General features: G+C 36.0%; 1 protein-coding gene across 3 annotated transcripts in view; it reads right to left on the reverse strand.

The window, feature by feature from the left end:
- CCDC82 (coiled-coil domain containing 82) overlaps positions 1–12,775 on the reverse strand; it is a 32,877-nt gene continuing 20,102 nt past the window's right edge. For all 3 annotated transcript variants that reach the window (XM_021679066.2, XM_044919150.1, XM_044919151.1), the window contains 3 exons: positions 10,556–10,726; positions 6,134–6,319; positions 1–947 (listed from right to left, as the gene is read on the reverse strand). In XM_021679066.2, coding sequence (XP_021534741.1) covers positions 882–947; positions 6,134–6,319; positions 10,556–10,726 — 423 coding nt within the window. In that variant the 3' untranslated portion in view covers positions 1–881. The remainder of the gene's footprint in view (positions 948–6,133; positions 6,320–10,555; positions 10,727–12,775) is intronic.

The raw sequence follows: 12,775 nt of genomic DNA on the forward strand, positions 1-12,775 counted from the left end.
TATGAAACCATTTCACTTTATTATATTATGGGAAAATTTAGATGTGCAAAGCAATGCAGATGCCAAAGTATTCTTTTAAACTATTTTTGGCTGAATTTGTCTCTCTGAGGTCTTCAGATCCTAACATAAATATATATATGGGAAAGGTTTTGGATAAAAATAAATAAAATACATCTTAATCATTAACATGTAGACAAATTGAATAAAAGATAGAAAGAACATTGTGAAGCATGAAAATACATATCACGAAATTATTCCTGAATGTGACGGTTGAAAGACTCTGGAGGCCTGAGATCTATTTCTAAAGGGAACTTTAGAAAAGGAGAAAAGCTCTCCTCTTTGGAATGGGTAAACTACAATCTGATTCTGACATGAGGGGATTGAACTGAATGAGACATTCGGTTTCTTCCACGGTCCACTGATCTAAATAAGGACAGTAGCAAAGAATATATCAGTGCAGATCATTTAATACTGTGAAAAGATAATAAACACATCTGGGCAGGGATTCAATAATAAATACACATAGATGTTAGTCTGAATTCATTTTTAAAATACAGTATTTGTCTATTAAGCTGACAGGACACGAACAGCTCATTTGCTTGATAATCATCTGTTATAAAGGCATTGTTTTATAACTTTAAAATACTCTTACTTAAAAATTATTAGACTTCTGTTTTCTATGTACAGCAGATAAAACTTTTATTTGACTGTAGAGTGCCATTTCATGGAAATTAAGATGAACATATGTTTTAAACAAGATATTTGCCATGAAAATACACACAAAATATCTAAATATGTCACATGATACAGAGAAACAAGACTCATGATCTTCACATTTACAGGAATTTATAAAATCTTCTCTGAAGGAAATGTGTTACAATTCAGTCAAACTTCTCATCTTGAAAGTAATCCGCCCAATTTAGATATTCTTGAAGTTGACCATATTTCTGTGTATACAATAAAAAAGCTAGTTATTTTACTCAAAACAAAGAAGATAAGGTAGGCCTTTTCAATCTAGAGACACAAACAGGAACACGTTCACTTCTCATTTCAGGATAATCATGAACAAAATTCTTATAAACAGGGACACAATTTCAAATAAGCATTTCTAACCCATAAAGTATTGGAAAGAGATCAAACTGAACATTATTATTAATCTCATAATGTTCTTATAAATTGTAATTTTTCTATTATATTTGTGGAAGTATAACAGCTCAATAACTTATTCAACAAAAATTTGTTGAACACATAACATATACTGAATACTTTCTAATGACTGTCTAGGTACAAAAAAAATTGCTTTCCCTGTCCCTAGAAGACCAGAGTTCAGTGGTAATACAGCAATAACAAGTGCCATAAAGAACTATATAGACACTGTATGAAGGTTCAGGAGAGTAGCCATGGTTAGTTGAGGTGATCAGAAAAGAAGAGAAGCACTTGAACTGTCATGGGAGAAAGGATTTGGTTGGCAAAGATTTGGTGGGGGGGAGGGGCGGGCAACAGTCCATACAACAGTGAAAAGGCAAGAAAGTATGAGGTTTGACTACAATTTGAGGTTTGTTTAGGGGAATAGAGAGAAAGGAGACTGAACCAAAGAGGCTGTGGTCAAAGTATGAAATGCTAGATGAAGGAGTTTAGCAATAATGTGACAGGCAATGTGAAATTGTTAAAGTGTTAAGGCAGAGACTGACATGATCTGGGGTGTATTTTAAGAAAAATGGTAAAACATCCATTCTAGAATATTTTGGCATTTAGTTATGAATCTATTGTAATAAGTTAGGTAATGAGATCCCAAATTCGAGTGACAGCCAGTGAAGATGAAGAGTCAAGACCAGGGTAGGACAAGATAAGAGAGGAGTCAGGATGATTTGGAAATTTCACAGATGATTTAGAAACTGTGATTTGGAAACTCAACTGCTGACTTCAGTTGAGGAGATTAACTGACCTAATGGTTTCTTTACTTATGAACTCTGGTTCCACTCCTAGTAAAGGAAGAGAGGATCCTGATGACCCTGACTTTGGTGGTGATAGGAACCTATGGAAAAGCATAGGAGGAATGTGTTTTCCTTCTAGACAGAGCCATGAAACTTTTGTCCCCTCAAAGATCTGTGACTGGATCACCTTCTCTGGAAAGAATGAAGAAAAGTACAGGAGGGGAAATAACCTTTGAACTACTTAGGGATTCTTTTGACCAACTACTTAGGTTCTACCAGACAGAAGTAAAGTACTCTAGAATTAGAAACCTATACCTTAAAAGTTTGATAGTTTTTATGCTTTTTATATTATCTTTCTTTATATTCTTTTTTCTCTTATTAAATTTTTTCTGGAAAATTATAATCTGTCCCAGCTATACTAAGAAAAGTAAGGGAAATCTCTCCTTGCTTTTATTACTAATAATAGTTAACATTAATTGATCACTTACTAATTGCTAGGTCCAATACTAAATGCTTAAAATGTGTTGATCATTTAATTTCCACAATCAAAACTCTATTATTATTGTTTTAATTCCTATTTTACTGAAGAGACAACTTAGAGAAATAAAGTAACTTGCCTCCAGATTCTACTGCTAGAAAATATTTAAATCCGTGCTTTTAACCATCATAGTATGCTATTTCTAAGACTTAAAGTTGGGAGGGACCAGGCAGGGTGCAGCTTTAGTAAGAAGAAAAAAAAAAAAAGCCCTCCAAAGGAAAAGTGAAACTCAGAGAGAAGGCAGTTTGTAATTTCTGGTCATTCAATCCATTTAAAGATTCTGGTTCCATCATTCTTTTTTCCTAAAAATCTGGAGAGTTTGGATCTTATTACGTTAACCCCTTCAAGTGCCAGGATGAACCTACTGATTAAAACAGGTGGAACTGTGGAAAGGGAGTGTGAGAAAGAGGTCAGAACATAAAAGAAGGAGTCTGGAGTCTTCTGCTCAGAAAAAGAGCAGTTAGATGTGAAGAAAGGAATGGGTTTACCGAGGCAGAGAGCTATAAGGAGGCTGAGAAGGAACCTAGAGTGACATGCACCTTTAAGCAGGGCCCTCAATGTTTAATTTGCTTAAGAATCACCTGATTTGTTAAATATTGGGTGTTTAACACCCCCAAGGATTCTCATTCAATAGGTCTGCAGTGAGGCCAGGAACTACACATTTTCCACAAACTTCTAGGTGAGTCTGACATAGGTAGTTAGGGCCATGATTTGAGAAACATCAGTTTACGGAGCGAAAGAAAAATTAAAAGAAAAAAAAGTTTTAAAGGGGAGAAAGAAAAAGACACCACATAAAAAGTTTCAGGAAGGGGGGGGGATATCAAATCATTATTTAAAATTCTTTCTTATGTAACAATCTTTATGTAATACATTTAAAATTTACATACAACTGTAAAACTGAGACTTGATACTTTTGACGTACTTTCTTCACTTCCTGATGTTCATGTATTCACCACCCCATCCCAACAACCCTATCTTCAGCTTCTCTGGAAATCCCATCATCACATTCACTTTCTTCTTAACAAGAAACATTCATTAGAATTTAGCCAGTGGCATATGATAGTATGTTCTTCCAGTCAAATTTAGAATGAGACAATTACTTTTGTTATATTTATTATAGGTTTTGGTTTTATTATAATTTTCTTATCATTCATTCCTTTCTTACACTCAAGTAGCTCCTACCCTTTAATGTCATCCTAGGTTAAAAACAGATCATCCTAGCTCAATTGTTAGGAGGAGGAACAAGAAGAATGAAGTCAGTCTAGTTGGCAGGTCTTTGGGAAGATACGCTGAGATATCCTGAGACAAGGGAAGAAAAACGCTTGGAGGAGGAAGGGGCAGTAAGGGAAAAAGCAAGGTGTGTAACACAAGCTGGGAGGAAAGCCAGGGCCAGATAGTTTGTGTGAGGTAAAAGAAGGGCTGGACATAATAATTAGGAAGGAAGAGCAAAAAGGGCCCCAGATAGGGCAACTCAAGCAGCATTGAGCCCTGGCATTCAGAAGGGTTAGGGTAGCTATGGCCATGAGCCTGCAACCAAGGAAGAAGGTGTGTGTCACAAGCACATGCAAGGCTGTCACACAAGGACACTCACATTCTCTGAGGGGTAGGTGGAGTGACGCTGAGAAATGTCAGAGCACTTGATAAATTCTGAAGTTTAATCACAGCACAGAAAGCTGCATATGGGTTTACAGTGGCTCTAAACTTTAGTTTCTAGGACATCTTTTGAGAAAATTTATAGATAAATATTTTTAAAACAGGAGGGATCCCAAAAAGAAAATGAAGCTCTTTGGTATTGCAAGTGGAAAAAAAGGTGCATGCTGTCCTAGACTGGCATGATCTTGAACTACTTTAACTGTCCACTACTAAGTGTTGTTCTTGAAGCATAATAGAACACTTGGCTTTTTTCTTCCTAAGAGTATTTTTTCTTATTCCAGGTCCCTTCTGTTAGAAACCCTGTTAAGCTTTTTCTAAGGTTCATGATCTGGAAGTGCTTTTAGTTTTTCTCTGCAAGGAGTTTAACGTTCTTGGGGCGCCTGGGTGGCTCAGTCATTGAGCGTCTGCCTTCGGCTCAGGTCATGATCCCAGGGTCCTGGAATCGAGCCCCACATCAGGCTCTCTGCTCAGCGGGAAGCCTGCTTCTCCCTCTCCCACTCCCCCTGCTTGTGTCCCCTCTCTCGCTCTCTCTCTCTGTGTCAAATAAATAAAATCTTTAAAAAAAAATTTTTTTTAACGTTCTTCCCCATTTATACTATTATTACATAATATGTATAGTACATGCGCAGTGATTTTTCTACACAATTTTTTTAAAAATGGTGTCCCAATAGGCTTTTCAACTCCACTGGAGGGTTGGCAACCCTTAAATGCACCCATAAAAGCAGCTAAGAATTTCATGTCATCATGGAAAATGAAGATGGGACTTACTGGATAAGTCATGGCTCCTCCCTAAGCCTAATAGAGAAGCACAGAGGAGGACAGGGAGGAAAGCACTGGGAGAGAAGTCGAAGCAAAGTAAAAGATAAAAAGCTGAGGAGAGTAAAATGAGAGAAAGACTACGGAAGGTTCCAGATGGGGGGGCGGCGGGGGAGGCAGAGAAATCACCAGGTGGGGGCTTGCGGTGGGAGGAGAACTGTCAGAAGGGAAACCAGTTCTGATGTCAGTGTCCAGACTGGGAGACCTCTGCGGAACATGACGTGTCCTGACAAGTTCCTGTTGTTTGTTCTCTTTTTCTTTCCCTCTGCTTGTAAGTTTATTCACTGAGCTCTCTTCTTTTTTATCTTCCTCTTTTACAAATTTCCTTATGGTATAAATAACCTAGGCAACAGATCTCAAGTCAGGCTTTTTTTTTTTTTTTTTTAAAAGATTAAATATACTGTTGATCTGAGTTGCCTGAAAATCTACTATGTTTTCTCTCATACATTCACGTAACTAGACTTGTTTTAGAAGATTGCAATCATATTAGCATTCTTTCCAAGTACCATAAACAATTCTAAAAGCTCTGTGAGCAGACCAGAGCTTATGAGCTGCCAGCAGATCTTCGGGAATCCAGTGCACTCTTCAAAACCCCCACTTTATCCCTGATATCAAACTTAGTGATCAACAGGATTTGGGGGCATCAAAATCAGTGCCGTGGCCTGAAACCTCTGCATTCCCCTTGATCTTCAGTTACAGTGCTCACTGCTCAGCCCATGTCCTCAAGAAGAGGATGTGGGGGGTATTAGAACTGGCAGCCGAGATCCTTTCCTCAGATTGGTACCAGGTGCTTCTTCACTCTCGGGTCACAAGAACTGTTCTAAAGAATAGGAAGCAGACAAGCAGAGGTGAGTCCTATACTTTGTCAAAGAAAATAGGGACTTAATATATATGTAAGGAATACCATATATATAAAAGTGAAAGGACAGAGGTCCTTCATTACAGGACGGTATTATTGAGGATTTCAATTTATCTGATGAGCTGAAGGAATGCTTAGAACATCAGGGCACCTATTCAGGGTGGGACAATGATAAGCATGAAAGGAATGGGTGGAAGAAGAGAAAATACAAAGACGGGGAAAAGGAGAGATTCTCTTTTAAATTCACTGTCCTCTAGTCATTTGTATCCTTCTGCTGATCATAATTAGGCTCCAGAATCTATGAATGAGATGATTCTTCTATATTCACCTTACCTCCTTAATCCAGCCACTTTCTTTTGACTGACTGAAAATTCTTTCCACTGTTTCTTTAACCTGTTCATCTTCAACTTCTTCTGTCTTTGCAATGGAGCAACATTCCTGGTACAGCTTGAACTTAAAATGTTTCAGTTTATGATAAATTCGGGTACGATAAGCACAAATTCTGCCAACAGTAAACACCTAAATCAAGGAATAAACGTTATTATCTGACATATGAAGTAAAAAATATACTAATGATTATACAGCCTTTCTGGCTGTATATTAGCAAAATCTAATAAATGCATTATTAATTTGTAAAATGTTTATACAATGGTTCCTTTACCTTCTCTCATTATATAACTTAGATAAGAAAAACTGAGCATCTGCTATGTTTCAAGTATTGGGCTAAGCACTGGAGATATATAAGTGAAAGATGTACTACCTGTGTTAGGGGAGCTTACAGTCTTGGGAGAAAAACAAACGATCACAGAACAATGTGTCAAATGCTGGACAAGAGATGCTATCAAGGTAGAGAAGAGGGACAATTAACCCAATTCAGAGATGAGAAGAATCCTTGAGTAGGTGATGCTTGAACTAAGTCTTCAGAAAATAGTTAGCCAAGTTTGAGAAGGAGGAGAAAAATGGCTTTTAACACAGAAGGATGGGCATACCTGAAGCAAGAAAAGCATGCAAGCAATTGTATGTACATAGTTACTGAGTTAAAAATGCCTAGATTAACGATAATTTTCTAACTTATAAGCCACATGTAAAACTGAAACAAACTCTTATAACCAATATTCAGTATTGGCAGTTTTTCATTAAATTAGTTTTTTCCAAAAAATATTGTCAAGTAAAAAATAACCTTGTGTTGGGCGCCTGGGTGGCTCAGTTGGTTAAGCGACTGCCTTCACCTCAGGTCATGATCCTGGAGTCCCGGGATCTAGTCCCACATCAGGCTCCCTGCTCAGCAGGGAGTCTGCTCCTCCCTCTGACCCTCCTCCCTCTCATGCTGTCTCTCATTCTCTCTCTCGCAAATAAATAAAATCTTAAAAAAAAAAAAAAAAGAAGAATTGCTCATTTAAAAAAAAAAAAAACTGTGTTTAGTCATGTTTGTTTCCTTAGTCACTCTGATATAACACATTAATACTTTATTATTAGCAAACTATGAGAATTTTAATTTCTATGTTTATGTGGACTTCCAGGATTCTATGATTAAGAATACTCTTCTTGGGGCGCCTGGGTGGCTCAGTCGTTAAGCGTCTGCCTTTGTCTCAGGGTCCTGGGATGGAGCCCCGCATCGGGCTCCCTGCTCAGCGGGAAGCCTGCTTCTCCCTCTCCCACTCCCCCTGCTTGTGTTCCCTCTCTCTCTGTGTCTCTCTCTGTCAAGTAAATAAAATCTTAAAAAAGAAAAAAAGAATACTCTTCTTGTGAAATCAACCAACCAGAACATTCCTCTTTCAGAATGTTTTGCATATGTACTGTTACACACATTGATAACTAAAATAGGAAATCTAAAAACTAAACCTTACAACTAAAAACATTATAACATGATCAATCTTCTTCTCTGGATTAACCTGAGGAAATAGACAAACTCCTTGTTAAATTATATATTTGCTCTATGCCTAAATTCACTAATGGGTTATGCTTTCATGAGTTCAGTACAAGTGGTAGAGTTACAGTATTGATCTATGTAACTTGTATTCTATCTGACAATCTGACAAAGAACTGCATTGTTTTTCTGAAGCCACACTGCAAGGGTTCACAGAGGTGATGAGTTCAATAAATAATCTGAGTATCTTGGCAAAAAAAGAGTAATAAAATGAAGAGTGTATTGGCAAAACTGAATAAAAGTTACATATGATCAGCAACAGTCAGTTTGATGCATCATCTTGTGAAGATGGTATTTGGGACATCTTACAGTCTTTCTTAAAATCCTCGAAAGTTGAAGAAAACCAGGTTCAGATTTCTGTTCAAGTTCTATGAAAACCTTTCTGTTTTTCAGATCATTAGAAATAATCAGGTATTATTGTACATTGCTTGTTTACTCCCAGGAACCTTCCCGTTTCAACATTATCATCAGACCAGTCATATCAACAGTTCCCTTGCTGATGCCTCCTTTTTTACTTTGAGTGAAAAAGGTACCACAATATTGCAGTGGCCACAAGCGGTACCCTCTGTCTCTCCATTTCTGTCATCAAAGTAGACTGTGTGGGAGAAGTCTCCTATGGCTGTTCTGAATAAAGTACAGTAGAAGAATAATATAATTTAAAAAAAATTTCCAGCACACTGTATTTTATATTTCCACAAAACTGAGGAATTTATCTGTATAAAATTTTTAAGTTGGGGCAAGAAGGAAGGAGAGGTATTTAAAAATCCTTATTTAAATTTTTTTTACATGTATGAAACAAAAATACCCATTGAAAATATTTAACATTATAGTTTACTTCTTTCCATTTCTAATTCCTATCTTCTTGGCCGCTATTTACACTTATGTAGATCAATAAACCCAAAATTACCTTTAGAATATTCTCACACTATTTTTCCCCAAAATGTGATCACATTTTAAAAGCCTAAACCATTGTTAGTAAGTGTTCACAGAAAAGGGTAAATGCTTCAATGAACTTCATGATTGTGCCATCTGCTTTAATTGGATTACTTTGCCTAGCATAAACTTATGGGCACTGAATATGTATAGTTTTATGATTCTGGCTATACGTAGTTATCCAGTATTCTAAAAAGATGTATCATAATCTTTCTCTCTCTAGGAATCTTACTGTCCATGAAACTGCTAGTTTCAATGCAACCATGACAAAACTGCATTTTATCATTTGATTTAAAAATACGTTGCTACTTTGAGAGCTATCAACTGGCATTTTAAGGTAGGTTTTCATTGTATACCTTTAGATGGAAAATAATAATTTTCTATTATATTTGTTAACTTTGATGTTTTCCATTGTGTGACTGGTGTATTAATGTTCTTTGCTTTTATTCTGTGAGATCTCTTTTATTTTTTAGATATTTGAATAACTATTTTATACAGAATCTTTGCTCTTTCACAGGAATATCAGAACTCCAGAAATGGTTTTCTAACTCACTTCCCTTTCCAGGATTAGCTGTAGACAGCAAAGACTGTGAATGTACAGCACTATTTTTGACCTATACAATAGAATATGATCCTTAAAGTATTAAATCACTTTTATTAAGATTCTATGTGTCTTGGGCGCCTGAGTGGCTCAGCTGGTTAAGCGACTGCCTTGGGCTCAGGTCATGATCCTGGAGTCCCTGGATAGAGTCCCGCGTAGGGCTCCCTGCTCAGCAGGGAGTCTGCTTCTCCCTCTGACCCTCCCCCTTCTCATGTGCTCTCTCTCTCATTCTCTCTCTCTCTCAAATAAATAAATAAAATCTTAAAAAAAAAAGATTCTATGTGTCTTAACTCATAAAAATTCATAGATCGGTTTTTAAACAATGGGGAGATTTGCATATAGACTATGTTGAGAAAAGAAATGTGTTTTCATAGTAACTTGTCAAATGATACATTAAAGACTAATTCTGAATTCATTATCCCCATGCAAACTTTCTAAGTGAATCTTACAAATTGTTTAGAGAGATCTGGTCAATTACTGCCATTAGTACTGAGGAATCATACTACCCAATGTAGCAGAAGGATTTAGATTAATAATCTATTTCTAGCTTAATAACTGACTGGCAGTATTTAGAGGCAACTCTGAGAGCCCCCAAACACACACACCCTTCATGGATATACAGACTCACCAGAGGAAGCTCTCAATATTAATATTTTTGCATTTATAAATGTAATACTTTTATAAAGATTAAAAAATAAATAGAAGTAGACTACACCCTGCACTTCTCTCTTCACACTGTACTGGTTTGCTTGTTTACAAATACTTTTCTTCAAATATTTCCAATATTTTCTTCATTTTTGTCTTTTCATTCAAAATTAATGGCACCTTAAGTATGTGTTGATCATCTAGATTTTGATTCTGATACACTCTAGGTTGAAACACCGTTTTCTTTCTATTCTCATATTAAGATGACAGGCATCTGGGAACTGTCAATTTGGTAGATTATCTGCCATAAAATTTTCCACTTGGGTTAAATTCTCCTTTGGACCTAAAGGGGACTTTTGCTTCCCTTGCCCCAGTTATCTGCCTTTGCATCCTCATCCTATACCCTTCTCCCCTCCCCACAGTTTGGGTGATGTGTACTTACACAAAGTTTAGTATCTGAATTAGGAGTGAATTTGCCATAGACATAGGCAAGACATATTTTTCACATTCAAAATGTATACACTCTTTCCTTGTACTCTTTTCCCTTCTCCTAGCGCTTTCTCCATTTATAAAAACAACAGGGTTATTTGTGCAAGCTATGTATTGAAAATTTCTAAATACTGAAAACTAAAATGAGAGGGAAAAATACCTGTTTATCATGTGACATGAAATCATCTGTTTCCATAGTCCTGGTGTTGTATAACTTTCCTGATAAATGCACTGAGTATCTGCAGTGGCGATGCAATCCACAGGCCTGGCAGGAACAGTTTTCAGGATTCTTCAAATGGATACTAACATTAGAATAATTTTCCACCCGCTCCTGAAAACAATTGAAAAATGTAATGAAGCTTTCCAAGATTGGAAAAAACAACAATAAAATAAAACATAAAAAGAACCTAACCAAATTAAAGCCAATATTTGGAATCACAATAATGGGGTAAGATGTAAGAGCAAAACACACTCTTATTTCTTACTTTAAACACAGAGCACACAGTAGATATTTGACAAGATATTTTTAAATTAAAAAAAAAGAATTTATAATTTAGGCTGTTAAATGAAAAGAAACCAGACTAGAAAAAAATTAGTTTCCTACTTTTGAGTTACTATTAGGTAGTATTCTTCACAGATTTTAATTTACTTTTTTTTCCCCTCCTCTCATCTCTAGTTAGTGTAAATGAGGTTTAATAGTTAAAAATAGAAAAAAAGAGCAGCAAAAATTCAGGACACTGTAACAAAAAGATGAATTCATTTCGGTTAGTCAAAAACTGAGAAAAACCAGATCACATTCAGTCTCTTTGGTGTAAATTATATCCTATTTCCCACAAAATATTCCAGAAATTATTTGATCATCCTATGGCTACTTACTAAAGGACTATGAAATAAGCAAGTTGGAACTAGGAATGCTAGGGGGCCAACTCTGATATGGACAGTTTAATAGCTGAATTAGCAACGAATAAGTGAACTGAGAAAATATTTGGCATTCATAAATAAACTTTATTAAGCTGTGCAATTACTTCTGGTTGCATATTTTTGCTCACACTCTAGGCCTGTGCTAGATACTACTGTCATAATTAGTAGTGTAGATTAGGTTTTACCATAATATTTGAACTACAAACAGTGAGCATATTAGCAGGGTTACTGATCCACATTTGTATTCTCTATCAGCCTGATAGTAATTAAATATTCAGTATACCGATAGTTTCCTTTTTAACACTGTATGATTCATAACTACATTGTATTTTGTCTACTTTTAATATTTCTCATATTTCATGGCAGTTTGTGACACATGTCACTTACAGGATGACATTCAGAGTAAATAGGTGACTAAACCACTTTCCCTTCTCATTTCTGTGGTACATATGGAAGCACATTCAAGATGAAAGCTCTATCAGCTTGGCTCTTGAGTGACTGCAATATGCAGAACGCTATTGTAGATTTACATGGGACATAATATAACTGAAAAATAAGCTTTGTTGGTTTAAGCTGTTAAGATTTTCATTGTTGACCTGTCATATTTATTTTTTGCAGCATAACTTAGCTAATTCTGACCAAGATCATATTGAATTATCTATGTCTCTAAATTTTTAAGCCAGTATTTTCTTGCATCTCTCAGTTATTATTTCAACATCAGATAATCCAAATTCAGCATAACATGCCATGGTATAGTTAAGCATAATATGGCATAGTGGCGTGGGCTTTGGAGTCAGATAAATACTAGGAATTTATGATTTCTAGGTTTAAACATTGGCCTAGTTAATTACTAGCTGTGTAACCTTGTGTTCGGAGTCACAGTTTTCTCAACTCTAAAACAGGAAAGAATAGTGTCTTCCTCATGGGGTTACTCTGAAGATCAAATAAGATACTTTGCATTGCATAATTACTTGGCAAAGTTAAGTGATCAATAAATATATGCTATTTTTCTATTAAAGAAAATAATATTTAAGAACGTGCTATGTATTTTACCTTCCAAGTAAGTAAATATTTCCCTTTAAAGTAGGTAAATATTTTCTGTATCTGAGGAAGAGAGTGGAGTTTAGAGAGGTTAAAAACCTACCCAATGTCAAAAAGATATATATGGTGGCCCTAAACTCAGCCATCCTCCAAACTGAAGTCTTCTATTTCTGTAATCCCACAACTGTCCCTTAAACCTAAATCATCTGTGGCTAATTTATCAGGTAATTCAAGACTGAACAGGCCTTGGATGAAACCAAATCTCCTGACATAAATGAGGTAGAATAGCTAATGATTTAAGTGCCAGAAGGACTGTTAGGAACTTGAACTTCTGTTACCTTGCCATTTTTTTTCCTCTCGCTAATCATTAGAAGATAGAATATTAGAAGTAGGGAGATTAAGAAAAAAAACCCTTAAA

This window comes from Neomonachus schauinslandi, chromosome 11 (assembly GCF_002201575.2).
Source record: "Neomonachus schauinslandi chromosome 11, ASM220157v2, whole genome shotgun sequence".
NCBI classification, from domain to species: Eukaryota; Metazoa; Chordata; class Mammalia; order Carnivora; family Phocidae; genus Neomonachus; species Neomonachus schauinslandi.